General features: G+C 33.5%; 3 protein-coding genes across 3 annotated transcripts; 1 reads left to right on the top strand and 2 right to left on the bottom strand.

The window, feature by feature from the left end:
• Window positions 1-3,432: 3,432 nt before the first annotated feature.
• Window positions 3,433-6,683, top strand: LOC129319504 (uncharacterized). The gene is made up of 9 exons (XM_054964605.1): window positions 3,433-3,659; window positions 3,753-3,810; window positions 4,296-4,404; window positions 4,509-4,647; window positions 5,116-5,167; window positions 5,253-5,399; window positions 5,508-5,619; window positions 5,809-5,935; window positions 6,200-6,683. Exons 1-9 carry the CDS (start codon window positions 3,544-3,546, stop codon window positions 6,654-6,656), a joined length of 1,317 nt encoding a protein of 438 aa, XP_054820580.1. The 5' UTR covers window positions 3,433-3,543; the 3' UTR covers window positions 6,657-6,683.
• Window positions 6,684-7,521: 838 nt separating this feature from the next.
• Window positions 7,522-10,521, bottom strand: LOC129320534 (uncharacterized). The gene is made up of 5 exons (XM_054966039.1): window positions 10,328-10,521; window positions 9,597-10,236; window positions 8,679-9,085; window positions 8,203-8,301; window positions 7,522-7,973 (listed from the first exon to the last, which is right to left on the bottom strand). Exons 1-5 carry the CDS (start codon window positions 10,456-10,458, stop codon window positions 7,760-7,762), a joined length of 1,491 nt encoding a protein of 496 aa, XP_054822014.1. The 5' UTR covers window positions 10,459-10,521; the 3' UTR covers window positions 7,522-7,759.
• Window positions 10,522-11,269: 748 nt separating this feature from the next.
• LOC129320421 (ATPase 8, plasma membrane-type) lies at window positions 11,270-16,530 on the bottom strand. The gene is made up of 14 exons (XM_054965871.1): window positions 16,338-16,530; window positions 16,030-16,248; window positions 15,805-15,942; window positions 15,406-15,720; window positions 14,967-15,293; window positions 14,657-14,776; window positions 14,429-14,551; window positions 14,232-14,336; window positions 13,814-14,123; window positions 13,013-13,527; window positions 12,751-12,924; window positions 12,488-12,670; window positions 12,234-12,400; window positions 11,270-11,549 (listed from the first exon to the last, which is right to left on the bottom strand). Exons 1-14 carry the CDS (start codon window positions 16,386-16,388, stop codon window positions 11,453-11,455), a joined length of 2,844 nt encoding a protein of 947 aa, XP_054821846.1. The 5' UTR covers window positions 16,389-16,530; the 3' UTR covers window positions 11,270-11,452.
• Between the last annotated feature and the right edge of the window lie 1,580 nt (window positions 16,531-18,110).

The following is an 18,110-nucleotide window of genomic DNA, read 5'->3' as shown; positions in this document are numbered from 1 at the left end:
TTAACTTTATCTAAGGTTTTGTTTTGATTTCCTAATTTTATAAAATATTTTTTTAGTCCATTAACTATATCACCATTAGATTTATTACAAAAAAAATTGTACATTAAACTTTTAAATATTAATAAAACATTATCAAATGTATTAAGTTCATTTTTTTTTAAATAACAATGGTTGATGTATAAAACAATCATTAAAAATAACATTATTAAGGTTAAAGAGTTAAAAATATATTTTATGAAATGAAACAATCAAAATGAAATTTTATATAAAGTTTCATTTTGTATAAAATCAAAGGATCAAAAAAAATATTTTAGCCTCTTTTTTTTTTCTTTTAAGGACTAGTTTTATTGGCTTTTAGCCAAAACATCCAATTTTTCTTTTAACAAATTGAAATTGTAATTTATCTCAAGATATTGTCACATTCTCATAAATTGTTTTTAATTCATCTTCTCATGAAGCAGCTGAAAATTTCTATTTTCTGTTCCAATTAATATATATATATATATATATAAGGAAAAATATCACTTGAGGACCATGAGGTATCTTATATCAAAGGAAAGATTTTAAGATTTTGATTTTTCACTACACCTTTTTGGTTCTTAGTTAAAAATAAATTTTTGTGAGAAATAATTTGATTATCTCTCTTAATGAAAGAAAAACAACTAAACAAGAATTCATTGTTAATGTTCGAATGTATTGTTGTCATCAAAATTTGAATTGCTTATATTTTATGCAAGATAAATGTTGGTTTCATTAAATCTGTCAGTTTTTCAATTTTGTTAAAGTTTAAATGTATTGTTAATCTTGTTGTCAAAATTTGAATAACTTATTGTTTATGTAAGGTGAATATTTATTTCATTAAAATTGTGCTGTCAATTTTTTAATTTTGTTAAAATTTGAATTTGTTGTTATTAATCACGAATTGATTGTTGTTAAAATTTGAAAAAACTTACTCTCTCCGTTCAAAAATATAAGATATTTTTAGTTGAGTCTATCCCTCAATAAAGTAGTTAACTACTTTCAAACTAACCCTATCTTTTTATATTTACTCCTATTAAACACCCTATAATAAATATAAAATTACTATCAATAAGGGCACTTTTAAAAAACATGTAATGATTACGCCTGAAAAGACTAAAAATGCTTTATATTTTTAAACATTTAACTCCTCAAAAAATATTTTATATTTTTTAATGAAGAGAATATTGTTTATGTAGGTGAACATTTGTTATTCTAAACTTTCAATTATTTCCCATAAAAACTTATTTTCGACTAATGATTAAGGGGATACAGTGAAAAATTATAATTTAAAAATCCTTCTTTGATATAAAATACCTCCATTAGTCCTTTGGTGATATTTTCCCAAAATATAAATCTGTTCATCATATTATCCATGCTATATCCTATAACACGTGTCATACCAAATTTATTTAATCTGATTCATTTATGTCACTTTAAATTATTTTAATTTATTATTTTTTTCTCTCCCCTTATATATGATGTTTATAGAGATAGAAAGCAATAAATTAAATGGACACTTTATTTTTTTAAAAAAGGTACAATTTTATTAAATAGAGTATACATGAAGTGTCTTGCTCCATGTAAAAATTTCTAATTATTGAGGGTTTTTCTACACATGCATTAAGAGTGTGAATTGTGATCGACTGTTATTGGCTAAAATAAAAGTTCCAGCAAAATTAATTTAGAGTAAAATACTTTGATCTCCTTTCTATTTTATTTTAATTATAGATACCTCTCTCTTATTTTTGAAACCCATTGGAATTTCTCCTAATATACATAGCTATAATATACAAACATCCCCTCCATTTTTAAAATTTTATTTATTTCCACTCACAATTAAATTACATATGTTAGACCAAAATATCTATTCTTTAAATATAAATGTTATCTAAAAATTATTTAAATTATCCAAAACAATTAATGCATAGATTTTCACTTTTTTATTTATATTTTAATTTTTTAGCTATATTAACTATTTATTTAGTAACATTTTCTAAAATTTCAATACATAAATTGACAAAAATAATATTTTAAAGACATAGGTACAAAAGCTTAATGAAATAATAGGATTTAATATAATAGATTACTCAATATAATTTATATTTTATTAATTTTATTAATTTAACACAAAAATAAAATTATTTATTAAAATATTGATGTAATTATTTAATTGTTAAAAATTGGGAGAGAGAGTATACAATTAAATTATAAACGTATATAATAATTTTAAAAATTTTAATATAATTACAAATAAAAAAATTAAGTATTTTAGATTTTTTAATGAAATATTTCTAACATTGTCAACAAGTGGATTGAAGTGTAAGTTTTGAAAATAGAAAGAAATATCTATGATTTAAACAAAACAAAACAAAATAAGGATAATTGTATTTGGAAAAAACTTACTCCCTCTGTCAAAAAATGTAAGACAGTTTTTGAGAAGTTAAATGTTAAAAAATAAAGGTATTTTTAATCTTTTAAAGTGTAATCATTGCCCTTTTTTTAAGTACTCCTGTTGATAAATAATTTTATATTTATTATAGGGTGTTTAATGGGAGTAAATATAGAAAGATAAAGTTAGTTTGAAAGTATATAACTACTTTGTGAAGATAAAATTTAATTAAAAATGCCTTATATTTTTTAACGGAGGGAGTATATACATACTCTTATTTGCTTAATGTGTTTGTATCCAATTAAATTAAGACATGTAGATTGTTCATGAATTATTTATTCAATAATAAATTTTTGTTATTAATTTTATTAGCATATTAAAATTTACTCGTCATAATTTGATTGAATATAAGTGTGTTAAGTATATTAGACTAGATATATAAGTCTTACCCATAGTTTCCATTAATTTTGTTGTAGTATGATACTAAAGCGTTTGAACATGATTTTCTAACATGCACAACTTTTTACTCCTTTAAGTTCTATTTATAAAACACATTTTAAAAGTAAATTTTAGTTCAAAATATAAAATACTTTATAATAATTAAATAAATTTTTTAATTTTATTTTTTCTTAATTAGCTTGAAAGGATTTAATATAGTTATATTATTATTTAAAGTTAAGGATAAAATGAAAGTGCTCTATAATATAAGGATTGAAAGAGTATCTTGCCATTAGCTATTAATGATTATTCCATAACGCTGATTAATGATACTTTTTCTGCCTAAAATATAAATTTTTTTATTTAATCTTGATTTAAAATACAAAGAATTTAGTATTTGTAAATTGCAATTTTTTTATTTTACTTTTTATATTCATTAATCTAAATTTTTATATTAATTAATTAATAACATTTTTATCAAAAATTTATGACAATTTTCTAAAACTGCTTATAGGTTTATATTTTAGATCGGAGAATAAATAACTAAATACGTAATTTTCATAGCACGATATCAGGATTAACTTTCAAGAGAACAATGTGTCACTCCAACTCACGAAGGGGTAAGCACCGTAGCAGAGGAGCGAGCCAGCCTCGACGTGAAATCCCGTAATCTGTGGACGAACCCTAATCCGGCGATGTCACTATCCCATTCAGTTGATCCGACAATAAGTATTCGCTATGGTTTTCCTTCTCGTAAAATAACTACTTCCCGCGTTCGCTCTCTCTGTTCTCAAACCCAACATTCTCTCAGGTCTCCTTCACCATTGGCGGAGCCTTTCCTGTTTTCCTTCATTCTTTTTCAATGGCTTCCCGTTCATCACAAGTAGTGTTCTCATTCATTCAGGTGTGCTGTGCTTGGAGCTGGATTTGCAGGACTCTCGGTAGTTTGGCATTTGTTGAAGGTACCCTTCCTGTTCTCTCTGAATTTAGTTTATCGGATTTTCCCCCTAGTTTCATATCTTCTAACCTTCAACTTGAAGTGCATTTCTACCCATAAAATTTGCTACGTTATCTTCGAGGCACACTATATTCACATCTATAACTGACTTGCAACCAACTGCGTGCATGCCTTTGCTTATAGTGAGTTTGTGGACACTATCACAACTAGTATACAAGGGTGCCAAAGGACAAAGGTGTTAGCGATTTGGGAACTATTTGGAAGGGGCTTGTCAAATGCTTTAATTTATTCAAGGAACAAGCTCAACATTTTAGCACAGCAAACTAAGCTTGAAAAATTAAGCCTGAGAATCTGAAAACTCCGCTCAACTAATTAGAATAATACCCTTTTAATTTCTAATTCATTCCTGATAAATTATGTTTCTTGGCAATTATTTAATATCATAAACATTTTAACTTTATTTCTTTCTTGTGAAATTATTTTTTGCAGAATAGTCCTAAGAGATTGGATCTGAAAATTGATTTGTACGATGAAGTGGGCATTGGGGGTGGTGCTTCTGGGATAGCTGGAGGTCTCCTTCACCCTTATTCGCCAAAAGGTTCCTGTTATATTCTTGAAGTATATCCTGATCTGGACATAATGGATTGTTTTCCTTTAATATGTCTTCCATGTTGCTTGCAATTTATTAATGGGTCGCTGCAGTCAAGCTTCTCTGGGAGGGTGCTCAGTGTTGGAATGAGAGTATTAATCTTCTGAGAATTGCTGAAGAAGTTGCTAGTTCCCAAAAATGCGAAGTTGGAGAATCTCCTGAAAATATGGAAAGTTTTGTTGCTCACAAAAGGTTTTCCCCCTTCCTTCCAAAAATTGAAGAACTGAATCAACTGAATCCTTCCATGCCACTTTTTTCTCCAAACTTGAACATCTCTCTATGTTATTTGCATGTTGAAGACTGGTTTTGTCTTTTTATTTCACTAACAATGATACTTTTGTTTTTGAACTTTATTGTTAACATTTAAATGATACTTTTGTTCTAGTTGGGTTATCAGTAAAACTTTTGAAGGTTCTGTGATCTATACTACCCGTTAAAAAAAGGAAAAAGAATGAAACCTTTTCTTTTCCTAGACACAATTATTTTTTTAATTTTCTCACTATATAGAGTGGTAGATAGTTTTCATGTCTTGAACTGTCAATTTGCAACATTTTCAAAAGTTTAATGAAGGATTCAATGTGTTTTGAATCTTTAATTCTTTATTGTTGATTGAAGTCTTAGATTTGCTTTCCTTTTTCTGATGAAATCAGCTGACTTCAGGGGCATCCTAAGACCAGCAATGGACGAGAAGCATTTGGCCAAAATGAATGATGTAATCTCTCTGGTCCAATAAATTCTGGAATCTTGATTATTGGACGTTGATTCCTAAGTGATAATCTGCTTCTTTATGTGGTTAGAATGTCCAGACTTGCCTTCCTGGTTGCAGGATAGAAACTCTCAACACAGAAGAAGTCCAAAATCTTGTACCTGGTATATGTCTACCACTGGGCACAGCTTTCTTTATGCCTGCAGCTTTTAATATATATTCCCAACATTATCTTCAGGTCTATATAAGTAATTCAACGAAAGTTTCAATTTGTTAATGTCCTTTTTTTCTTATTTTGAAGAAAAGTCTTTTTCTTTGTGACATTTATTTTAAATATTTGTATCAGGCACTCTTCGGGGCATGTGAAAATCTGGTGAAAGAATCTTCAACTTTTGGTTCTGGACATAGACAGCTCAGTTTTCACAAAAGATCTGTCTGCGGACTATGTGAGTTTGAAGGTAATGGCCCATCAATACTTTTTCAGGCTTCTGTAGTTTACTCTGGCGTGTTGCTTTGGTCAACTCTGTTCGGTCTTACAGTCTCTCAAAATCAAGTTTGTCATCCAGTACACTTTTCAGGCTTCTGTAGTTTAATCTGGCTTGTTTCCATTGTTCAAGGGTGCAACCTAATTCCATTTTATGTTTCAGGGGAGTATGATGCAGTCATCATCTGTCTAGGTGCCAAAGTTAACATGCTTCCTGAGATCTCCGGTAGGCTTCCTTTGAGAACATGCAGAGGCGTTATTTTGCACCTGGAGCTGCCTGAAGATATAGGGTAAAAGTCTGGCTTTCATTTGAACCCAATCGAAATGCATTTGATGTTGAGCTTTGTGCACCTTATAATTCTTGATTTTCAATTTGAGTCCCAATTTATGACAAACGGTTATGAAACACAGGGAGATACTTAAAATTGTCAGATAAAGATAGATATTTTGTGTCACGTCCGTGTCAATGTTCATACTCGATAGCTGCTTGTGGATGCTCATCACCCTCCTATATAAAATACAGAATTGAGTTAATTTCTGGCTTTGTCTAACAGACAAGGATATCCGGACCTTGGCCCATCGATATTGTCAGATGCATGGATTGCCGTTCAAGGGTGTCGGAGTCTACATGTGGGATCGACATGGGAATGGAAATCCCAGAATTCATCACCAAATGTTGCAGCTGATGAAGCTTCAAAAGCTATTGGAGAGCTTCTGCCCAAGGCATCGGCCATTTATCCTGGAATAAAGGATTGGGCCTACAGTGGAGCAAGAGCTGGTCTGCGGGCAATGCCTCCACTAACTTCCCTTGGATCACTCCCACTTTTGGGTTGCATTAATGATTTAATAGGTAAAAATCAAACTTGCAAGTACTGGTTATTTGGAGGCTTAGGCTCCAGGGGATTGTTATACCATGGTTGGCTAGGAAATTTAATGGCTCAGGCTGTGCTATCCTGTAATGAACAAGTAATTCCATCTGAATTGGTTTCCTGGAAAAACATGAAGCTTTAATCAATCATGCTTTTCTCTTGTCAAAAATTATGTAATATCTGGTAAATTTTCAGGCCTCTGGCTTCTCAGCTTTCAACTTTTAATACAGTAACGAGTATCCATAGCAAATGCGTTTTAGTGCCTGGGATCACTAGTGCTTTTGCCAAGAGTTCAAATATTCTTTGGCTAAGTGCTCTTTACGAAACATGAAAATAAGCTGGAAAAATCCTTGAAGTCAAAGCATAAAACTAGAAAATATAAGGCTCCTGTTGAATTTTACACCGGACCACTTACCTCGTTTGGAGTGTCGTGATTCCTGGACATTCATTCAAGTGTAAGGCCTTCAGAAGTATTCGTAAGCATATACATGGAATAATTGATTCATCGGACCCCATACAATATATTATTAGTGTCCAGTTAGTTAATATGCAAACATCAAATGATTGTCATTAACTGAGTATCCTCTTTATACAAGAAGTTCATTTCAAACCTAAACTCAGTTGATAGTAATATTTGTTAGAATGACAAGAGTGACAATAGCATAAATGACTATCATAATAACAACAATTACAAAAATAGTTATGCTTGTTTCTACATAAACATTAATGATGATGATGATGATGATAGTAATAGTAAAAATAGTGGTCAATCATTTTTGTAATTATCATCAAAATTACCATCGCCATCATTATGATAAATCTGTAAAGAAAAACATAATCATTGGTTTGGTCTCTATAGTTTTATAAAATTATATTTTTTAGTCTCCATAATCATTTTTCAATATTTTTTATCCTCGTAATTTAACATCGTTAAGAACTTGAAGAACAAACATAATCCAATTTTATTAAAATTAAATGGACTGAAAATATTGAGAAAACTGCAAGAATTGAAAGCAAAATTCGATAAAATTATAAAAATTAATGATTATATTTTCCTAATTTTTAATCATCACCGCTTTCGACATAACATATTAAGCATACAAGGAATAAAAATGCTTCACATAACACTATCTAGTGCCTAGACAATGAACTTAAGCCTCATACAAGCAACCAACCAGTCTAAAGACCGCAAACGAGCATTCCATTTAATTGTACACGAGATTAGTGCATAATTAGATGGTTCTCTTAGGATGATGTCCACACATAAACCTGTCCCCCACTAGTAGCTCCCGCGAGAGTCCCAATCTCAAAAGGGTGAGCATCAAACCTGCACGGAATGGCAGACATGTGTGGGCTCTGTAGAGTCCTGACGATTTTCTTGTGAACAGGAGAGATAACGTCAACTCCTCTTTTCATATTGCCAACGAAGATATAGGAATCATCCCAACCCCATATTCCTCTGTCTCCACAAATGAAAAGCTCATAAATATTAATTTCCATTTTCACGATATGTATCTATGAAGTTCTGGTATCAAGAAGTTCATGACGCATACAAAGAAGCGCTAATGCCGATAAAGCAAGTCCCTTTCAACATTTGGAGACTCAGCTCATTTTGATTGGAAGTTAGGCATATAATTAAACAAAAGCATGACAAATCAGCCTTTGAAACTTACACCCAAAACTCATACCTGAAGGTAGAAAGCCACCTGCCTGTCTGATTGAAGTGGAACATAGTCGATGCATTCTCGAAGTTAACTCCATCGTATATACCAATTGTGTTGTCCAGGCTGCATCGAGAGAAAAGAGTGTTAGAAGTTAAAACAAACCCAATGAAAATCACAATTAGGCAAATCAGAGTCAAATACAAGCATCCATTTACTGCTGCATTGCGTACATGCTTGAGAAATGTAGAGGGATAAAACGAGCCTGATATGCCAAATTGGCTGAAGGATATTCTCCGTATTGCATGCTATGCTTATTTTGAAAAGCTCGTTGGTAATAAAATATATTGATCGTTACAACAGTAGAATCAGATGAGCATAGAAAAATTAAGAAAGCGAACGATGTATATATTACAGAGCACTCGAGTAAGCACAGACTTAAGCTATGTCTCAAACTTTCAAAATTGAAAATACTAATGCTCAACGTGGAACAAGGTCCATACCTTGTAGTTGCCAGAGAACGCCCAGAAGGGGAGAAGTAAGCAGAATGCACAGCTCTTTGGTGAGTAAATGTCCTTAGGGCACTCGGCTTGGACTTCTTATTATATCTCAAATCCCAGGTGCAGGCAGTTCCATCAGAAGAACTAGTTGCCATCATGTGAAGGTTTTCCTGGTTGAAATCTATTGTATTAATCCTACTTCCATGCAAAACCCATTGGGATGTACATTTCCCTGTCCTGCTGTCCCAAATGGTCAAGCCTCCAGGACCTTCGCCAAAATATAGGCAGTTGGCATCATTGTTTGGCTGTGAGAGAGAGTATAAAGTTTCATCACTGTTAAACACCAGGTCAAAAATCTCCTTTTCAGCATCCATCAGGCGAACCAATCCATCATAGCAACTTGTGTAAATCTGCATTAACCGTAATATCAAACAAATTTAAATAGACAAAATAAGTGGTAACCATGAATAGTTACAATGTTTCCTGATTGGGGTTCCGATTGAATTCCAAGCATATAAACAAAATCGAACCAGAAAAACGCGTAGGAGAGGTAAATGTAGGAATCCGCTTCTTTAAAAGATGAGAAAACAGATGCTTCAGTGCAGTATTGGTAAATATACATTCATACTCGTGTCAGAAGATGCATAAAGTATTAAACTAACTATCCTTTTCAACTGGTTTGTATCCTTTTTCAGACATCTCTAGTAAATTCACCTGCTTAACAGTTAACACCTATCTTCTCAGAAAAGAAGACCAAAACACAAAAGCAATAAGAAGAAGAAGAATTCGTTTAACAGCTCGTGTCAGAAGATGAATGTAAGACCGGAAAAGAATAATTAAATCGGTTGTTCGGTACCCAGATAAGTGAACCGGAACTTCACAAATTCTGAGAACATGTTCCAATACCACATTACCACAGACCTTAGACAAGCAATATCTTTGAACCAAGATCCCAGAAATGGCAGCTGGATGGGGGTGGTATAAATGAACTTCATTTCCTTCATTATTGACAGAATCGCAATTCCAGAATCCAAGATTTCCCAATTTGTCACCTGTCACGATCATCTTCACACTGCTTGAAGGAAAAAATCGTGCAGTGGTTATCCTTGATGGAACCACCCTTGCTATGTTATCGGAATCCAAAGTTAGAGATTCCAACTTCAACGTACCCCTGACCTTGTATTCCTCCTTTCTCCTCTCTAAATCACAAGAAGCCCCGACGCTTCTTTCCTTAACGACATTCAAAGCATTCCCATCTGCGCAGCTACCAATTCCTTCTCCATTCAAAGCATGAGAATGAGCTTCCTTCTTAGCCAAACCCACAATTGCTTCAACTAAGGAGCGGTCAAATTCATCCCCTTCGTAAGCATCTCTCATGGAAAGAGGACCCAACACTTTGGCCGGTGATTTCTCAGTAACATTGACAGATTCCAAAGCGACATCCTTCAAACCCTCGGAATCGGGTGGCATGCCTCTGGATCGCAAGGACCTTCGGATCACCACTGGAGTTTCCGTTTTAGGCTTCTTTTCAGATTTCAGAGTGTAAGATTTGGATGCAACCCTATTTTCAAGAAATGATGAAACAAAACAAAACAAAAAAATACTGAATAGAAAGAAGTATAAATAAAAACGGTAAAGCGGAGGGGGAAGACCTTGAGCGCTTCGCTGCGGCGGATACTTCAGAGGCTTTGGAATGAATCTTAAGGGCAGCCAACATTTCATCGTTGCGGCGAATATTCTCAAGTCTCTTCCGTTCATACTCAGTCAGATTCTGAGACGCCATGCGAATCGGCGAAGTATGGAGAGAAGGGGCGCGACACAGAGACGAGACAATCGAGATTTTTCAAATATATTACATAAATAGCGTTAGGGCTTATATAAGTGTGAGATGAGCGGGAACGGAGATTGGCGGGAAAGGAAAATAACAAGGAGGCTACGTGGCTTCATCCTGACCAGTCAACCTCGTTTTTTTAACAGTGATAACCGCAGTTTTTTTTCCCCAAAACTAAATCATAAAATTGGACACTATAACGTTCAAGTAAATTTTAAATTTGACACCTTTTGATTTTACTTCTTGACTATAAATTTTCTTTCTTTCCTTTTTTCCTTTTTCCCCCTGGTTATAGTTATATATATATATATATATATAATAAGAAAAATTTTATATGCCTAAAGTAATTGTTTTCAATGAAACTAAGACATATGATTTTTTATGAATGATTTATTCTATAATAATCTCTTGTTATAAATGTTAGTACTTTAAGATTCACTTATTTTAATTTGACAGGAGAAAAGTATATTGAATATATAAAGTTAAATATCTAAACCTTTCCCTATATTTTACATCACAAAAGTTCAATGAAAGATATTTAAATATGTAATATATTATAATATAAATAAATTATATTTTTTTACCAACATAAATAAATTAGATTAATGAAATACACAAACACATTTTAAACAAATGCATTTTAATATCGTCACCCTCTTGATTCTCAGTTTCTCGCTGCTTTGCTCTATTTCTCTATTATTTTAATATATTTACCTTGACTAGTGACGTGTCACTGGTTAGTTTATTATAAATGACAAAAAAATGAATGTTAATATTAGAATTTATAATTAATGAGTTACAATTTACTAGCACAAAGATGGCGTCACCTCCTTGCTGATGATGTCAAATAATTAGAGCAAAGTTAACCCGAGAAGGAAAAGTGCATTGTCATAGCTTTGTGTTCCTTTAGCTTGATTTACAAATAATTCTTGAAATTGAGGTTTGGTTAAACTGTGTAGTGCTGCTGAATGGGGTCAATGTCAAGACCCTTCAACTTAACCACAGATTCAACATGGCCCTTGAGAGTGTGCAGCTCCCTTAACCTGCCAAATTTGTCCCAGAGTTAGATCCAATATAAGATTCTATCCATACTGTAACTTTTATTCATATAACAAAAAAAAAAATATTGTGATGTGTCTTCTTAGGGTATGTTTTAATTCAACTTTGGTATTTATGATATGTTGAATAATTAAAATAAAGAATAGTCAAACAATGTAAAGCTTGATACATGGAGCCAAATACAATATAAATAGTTCAGTTGTGGGGGAAAAAAAGATAGTGAATTTTTTAACTTCCTCATTTAACGCCCTAATTCCTACTTTCATATGTTAAAAGCAAGTATTTCTAATGTAAGGAAAATGCACTTTTTGCAACTTTTAAGAAGAACTTTTGAGAATGAGTTTTTGAAGATTATGTAAATCCAAATAATGTTGGGCATTTCACCAATCCATAAAAGAGCTTTCAAAAATTGAAAGATGAAATCAAAGGGGCTCTTAATTTACTTTTAACGTTTAAACAACTTTCAATTATCTCTATCTAAAACCTAGCCTATGTTATATTTCAAATAACTTTTAATTTATCATATTGATTTTTTAAAAAACATACCCAAATATAATTTCATTATAATAACTAACTTTTACCAAACTAACATTTGGTAAATTTGACTTTTAATAAACATTTAACAATCTCAAAACCTAACACATAATTATTCTTCTTTTATCACATACCTGGCAATTTCAGCACGTTTCTTGGCCTGCTCAGCAAGATCAGATAGCTCACAGTGGCTGCTCTTGGAAGAACTTGGAGGATCAAGACCATGAAGTGAACGTTGAGCCATTGCCCATTGAGCCTCCCTCTCTCCCTTACCATAATCCTTCTTGGTTGTGAAAGCAGTCTGCATTTATACACACGAGAATCATATGACAACATGTTAGTATAACACACCTCATGGGTATAACAACATTATGAAATGAATTTAGACCTTGTTTTGGATCATGTTGTCCCAAGCTTTGTTGGTCAATGCAAGATGGATTATGAACTTGAGAAGATCAAGAGGGATGTAAGTAATAACACTGTAGAGCCATATTACTCCAGCCCATCTCCAACCAATGCCTTGGATTTTGGCAAATTCCCAGTTAGCATACACAGCAATGACAGTGGCCACCTACAAGTCAAACCCAGAAAATATAAAGAGAGAGTAAAATATATTTCCATTAGTATTATGTGTACAAGTGAAAACTATACCAGTTGTGCTATGAAGAAGGCTCCAACAAGCATTACACCAGGTCGTTCTAAGATAGACCAGCCCCTTGATCTTGTGACAAAGATGAGTGCTTGACTGATTATGCTCACTTGGAGGTAAAGTGCTGAGTTAAGATGTTCTTCACCATCTGTGATATACTTGACACCAAAAGTGTCCTAAAAAAGGGGTGAAGCAGACAAAGAATTAGAATTTCATGTCAAAATTGTATGATGGATAGGTTGTTCTGCTGGGGGATTTACTCACATTAAAGAATGTGGTGTCATGAACGAGGTAGAAAAAGACGACCGTCATGATGGCCATGTAAGCTCCAAGAACAATACCAGTGGCAAAGATTTCTTGAAGCTTCCATGAGTCAGGTAGAGGAGATGGTTTTACCCTGTCCTTGGAGATAGTCATGATGGTTCCATCATTCAAGATGGCAATGATCAAGACCATGAAAGGAGAAAAATCAAACTTCCAAATCAAAGCAACAAGCATAAATCCAAGCACAATACGGATTGTGATGGAAACAGCATAGATTGTGTAGTTCTTCATCCTCTGAAAGATGGCCCTGCTTGTCAAAACAGCACTTACAATCACACTAAGTCCCGGCTCTGTCAAAACAATGTCTGAGGCACCCCTAGCAGCATCTGTAGCATCAGCCACTGCAATCCCAATGTCTGCCTTCTTAAGCGCCGGTGCATCATTGACTCCATCACCAGTCATTCCGCAAATGTGTTTTCTATCTTGCAACCTCTTGACAATCTCATACTTGTGCTCTGTAAATATTCCCCACCATAATCAAATTTTGTTTGACAATATATTTACTTCATTTGCTTTTTAGATATGCTAGTTCTAAAAGTTGAGTTAGTCTAAGCTGGCACAAAGGAAATTAAGCTTGAAACTTCCTTCACAAGATTGACAGATAGACTTCAACTATTGGGTATATTTGGCCTAAATATTAACCCAAGATCAAGTTAAGCTAATTGTACTAATGGATTGACTTATTATACACACTTTCATCTGTACCGATTTAACATCAGTAGCCAATTATCGTTTCATTACCTGGGAAAACTCCAGCAAATCCATCAGCCTTCTCAATGAGTTCATCTAATGGGATAGACGCAATAAATGGGTCTTTGCTCTCACCAAGGAGTGAAGAAGATGGATACATGTTAGTGCCCATTCCAAGCCTACGCCCAGTTTCTTTTCCAATTGCAAGTTGGTCACCAGTGATCATTTTAACATTAACACCAAGCTCAAGAGCACGACGAATGGTCTCTGCACTATCATGCCTTGGAGGATCAAAGAGAGGCAATAGGCCCAAGAACTCCCATGGATCTCCTGCACTTTCTTTGGTCTTTTCTGGAACAACCTGCCAACAAGGTAAAAACCAAGAAAACACTGCACTTGTTAGAGAAATTTCTTGATATACATTGTACAAATAGAATTTATGACATGTGGCATGACACCGTTTATTCACCTGGCGAGCAACAGCCAAGGAACGCAGACCACGATCAGCATATTGGTCAATCACAGTGTGGGCCTTTTTCCTAGCCTCTCCCTTGAGGTTGCAGAGTTCAATAATCTGGTACATACGAAAAATTATTAAGATTCAGTAAGTGATAGCATATATTGTAACTATAATGCTGCATTAACACATGTTAGAAGATCCCATACTTGCTCCGGAGCACCCTTGCTGCTTCTATGCCAATTACCATTGCCATCAATGTAAGTAATGGCTGTGCGCTTGTCCACAGGATTGAAAGGTAAGAAATGCACCTCACTGATTCTTGTTCTTGCCTGGGATGTCACAACATAACCTTATTAACGAGTTAAATCATTATGCATGCATACAAGAGTAATTAGTTTACAGTATAATGTCTTAGCTTGAATTATTATATGTACCTCCTTAGGATCGCCCAACATTCCTACAATTGATGCATCAATGGCATCTTGATTTTCAACCCTAGAAGCTCTAGCAGCATGCAAGACAAGAGTATCCTTATCCATCCCAACAGGGAACACCTGTATTTCAAAACAAGAGAACTTAAAGAAAGACTCATTGATAATGGACTGATTCATTATTATACATTTTGGGTTAAATTTTATTGGTATTGGTAAAGTATATCATAGTCCTTAAGTTAGCTTGTTTAAGTTTCAGGATGACCATAGTTAACTATGCTGGATCTTTTACATTTAGCACTAATCCACTAACCTCAATCAAGGCTTTGTCGACTGTAAGTTTGTTGAGGGTGAGAGTTCCAGTCTTGTCACTACAGAGAACATCCATGCCAGCCATTTCTTCAATTGCTGTCATTCTCTTAGTGATGGCACCTTGCTGGGAAAGGCGATGGGACCCGATAGCCATGGTCACAGATAAGACTGTAGGCATGGCAATTGGGATACCTCCAATAAGAAGCACTAATAGATTGTCAATACCATCTCTATATGACCTTTCTTGGATGGGGTACATCACAACTATCTCAATCAACATTCCCAAACCAATTGAGCAGATGCAAAAGTTACCAATGGCTGTCAATACCTAATAATTAAAAGCCAGTCAAATACTACAAAAGTCAGTCTAAAACCGTCATTCTACAAGCTTAATCAAGTTGTAAGATAAAATGAAAGGAGAAACAAAGACCAAGTTATACCTTCTGGAAGTGGCCAACGTTGTTGGTACTGTCTACAAGGTGTGCAGCCTTACCAAAGAAGGTATGTACACCAGTGGCAATGACAATAGCCTCAATTTCACCCTGCTTACAAGTAGAACCAGAATATACCTCATTCCCAGAGTGTTTGGTCACAGGCAAGGACTCACCAGTGAGAGCAGACTGGTCAATCTTTAGTGGATCGCCTTCTAAGAGACGAACATCAGCTGGTATGATATCTCCTAATTTGATGCTAATCAAATCTCCTGGTACCAAAATTGCTGCTTCTTGCTCACCCCATTTTCCATCCCTCAACACCTATGAAGAAAAAAAAAAAAACCAATTCCTTCTCTTTAGCTAGTGAACATGAAAATGAGTGTTTTGCCCAAAAATGTTGATAACCTTGGTTTTGGGTGCAAGGCCAGCCATTAAAGCTGCTGCTGCATTGCCTGCATTGTTCTCTTCAATGAAACTTATGGTTGAGTTTATTATAAGCAGCGCTACAATGCCAGTGAAGTCTTGCCAATCTGGGGGCTTGCCCTGCATTGTTTAAAAGATTTGCTTAAAATAACACAAATAAAATGAACATAAAGCGTGACGTGGATATGTAGTATACAAATACATTACCCCTCCATTGGCCAACACAATAGCCATGACAGCAGCACACTCCATAACCCATGAAAGTGGGTTCCACATAAATCCCAAGAATTTAAGGACCTTGCATTCTTTCTTCTCTTCTAGTTTGTTAGGGCCAAATATTTGGATCCTTTTCCCTCCTTCCTCTGAAGACAAACCTTCCCTTGAACATTTTAGCTGTTGAAATACTTCCTCAATTGGTATCTTTTCCTGCACAATTCAACACAACATTTTTAGCACAAGTTTATTTCATATGTATGTATGTATGTAGGTATGGGTTTTTTCTTCCTTCTGCTTACAAGATCCACATTCTCCTTCTTGAGGTCTTCAAAAGAAAAGTCATCAGCCATGATGATTTGTCCCAAAACAAATGATCAATCTCTCCTTCTTTCTGAGAACTCCTGGAGGGCTTATGGCATAAGCCCTGGTAGAGCCAGAAAGAAAGAGAGAAGGAAATGATTGGGAGACTGATGGAGGTAACAGCAAAATTATCTGAGAGTCTCTTCGGATTTATATGAAATACAGGGTAGAGACATTACAGGCAAATGACTGATTCTCCGTAGATTGCTGTACCTTTTTATTCGGCTTTTATTCTTGCACAGCTATGTTAATTCAGCTTGGTCTCTGCCATTCAGTTTTTCTCTGGCTGGTTTTAAATGTCATGCCGATGAAAGGAAGCAGATTTTTAAGCCAGTGATTTTTACCAGCTTAATGCCTACATGCTTATGTGTAACATAACAACTCCTTTAAAGAGAGAAGAGAGAGAGAGAGAGAGTCAAAATATTGGTTACAAATTCTGACAATAATGTAGAGGATGGATAATTAAAAACAAAAGTATAATAAGTACGTAATTCTTTTTTTTTTTTTTGGTGGTGGTAATGTTACAGCTTCGCCTTTTTTTTGGGGGGGGGGGGTATTCGGTAATGTTATAGCTTTATTACTGATTAGATTAATTAAACAAATGTTTGAATTTTCTGCCAAGGTTGACTGTAGATATTTTTTATTTTATTCATATGAATAATATTTTAAAATATGGTATTAAAGGTTTTGTATACATACGAATGATAAGAAGAAAGTCAAATTACAGTTGTAAATCAAACAAAATTGCCGAGGATCAGAAATCTTTTTTATTTAACAGAAAAACTAAATTTCTTAAATCCTTCAATAATATTTTTAGGACCAACAAATAATTTCAGGATCTCTTTTTTAAATGATTTTTATAAAAATTATGATGAAAAATTATAAGATCAAATACAGAAGATAATATTGGTTTCCATAAATGGAATTGTTCTTTTCCTCTTGAAGGTCATGATCTACCTGAAGTTTGATCTACATTCTCATTTTTTAAGTGACTCATATTTGTTGACTTCAGAAAACTATTCTTCATAAACTTGTTGGGCATGATTTATAGTCATAACATGAAAATTCAAATCAATCTGCATGATTGAATCAATAAATACCTCAATCAATTTAATAAAATATTTTATTTATAATTAATTTAACCACAGCTTGATTATAATTTTAATCATTAACTCTTTAACCAATAATTGACCCATTCAATAATTGGTATAGTTTTTCAATAACTTGAATATAATTTCTATTCCATTATTGATTTTTACTAATATGACTTGGCTCATATTGGAAAAATGCTACGTGTTAATGCCTCTTTCGTTTTTCTAGTACATTATACAAACAATGCCTCCAACCTTTTAACTATATCCTCTTTGTTATTCTCCTGCGTAAAGGAATAAATAATAGAAAAAATTACATTGAAATTTCATAAAAAAATTAACTATTACAAAATATATTGACAATTGAATTAAGAAGATTGACAACACAACTTAATTCAATTATCACTAAACCTTATAATAATTAATTTTGATTTTTTTCATGTGAGACGTCATCGTAATTCTCCTTAAATAATAATTGACCATGACAACAAAGATTATGGTAATATTACAATTACAATTCTTAACGAATCTAGTTTTTAGTAGGAGGCAACAAAATAATAATAATAATAATAATAATAATAACCATGCATCATGCAACCCCATTTACATTAACATGTACTG

The sequence above is a fragment of the Prosopis cineraria genome, unplaced genomic scaffold, assembly GCF_029017545.1.
Source record: "Prosopis cineraria cultivar Desert tree isolate PC_DT_omini unplaced genomic scaffold, ASM2901754v1 PC9, whole genome shotgun sequence".
NCBI classification, from domain to species: Eukaryota; Viridiplantae; Streptophyta; class Magnoliopsida; order Fabales; family Fabaceae; genus Prosopis; species Prosopis cineraria.
This window is presented reverse-complemented; position numbering and strand designations above follow the sequence as displayed.

Coding starts and splice junctions, on each gene's coding strand:
- LOC129319504 (XM_054964605.1), top strand. CDS start 3,544: ATGTCACTATCCCATTCAGTTGATCCGACAATAAGTATTCGCTATGGT. Junction 4,648..5,115: donor AGTTTTGTTGCTCACAAAAG/GTTTTCCCCCTT, acceptor AGCTGACTTCAG/GGGCATCCTAAGACCAGCAA. Junction 5,400..5,507: donor ATTCCCAACATTATCTTCAG/GTCTATATAAGT, acceptor TATTTGTATCAG/GCACTCTTCGGGGCATGTGA.
- LOC129320534 (XM_054966039.1), bottom strand. CDS start 10,458: ATGGCGTCTCAGAATCTGACTGAGTATGAACGGAAGAGACTTGAGAAT. Junction 9,086..9,596: donor AAAGATATTGCTTGTCTAAG/GTCTGTGGTAAT, acceptor CGGTTAATGCAG/ATTTACACAAGTTGCTATGA. Junction 8,302..8,678: donor CGTTCTCTGGCAACTACAAG/GTATGGACCTTG, acceptor CTCTCGATGCAG/CCTGGACAACACAATTGGTA.
- LOC129320421 (XM_054965871.1), bottom strand. CDS start 16,388: ATGGCTGATGACTTTTCTTTTGAAGACCTCAAGAAGGAGAATGTGGAT. Junction 16,249..16,337: donor AGAAGGAGAATGTGGATCTT/GTAAGCAGAAGG, acceptor TGAATTGTGCAG/GAAAAGATACCAATTGAGGA. Junction 12,671..12,750: donor CCTTCTTCATAGCACAACTG/GTATAGTTTTCA, acceptor TTTGACTTGTAG/GTGGCCACTGTCATTGCTGT.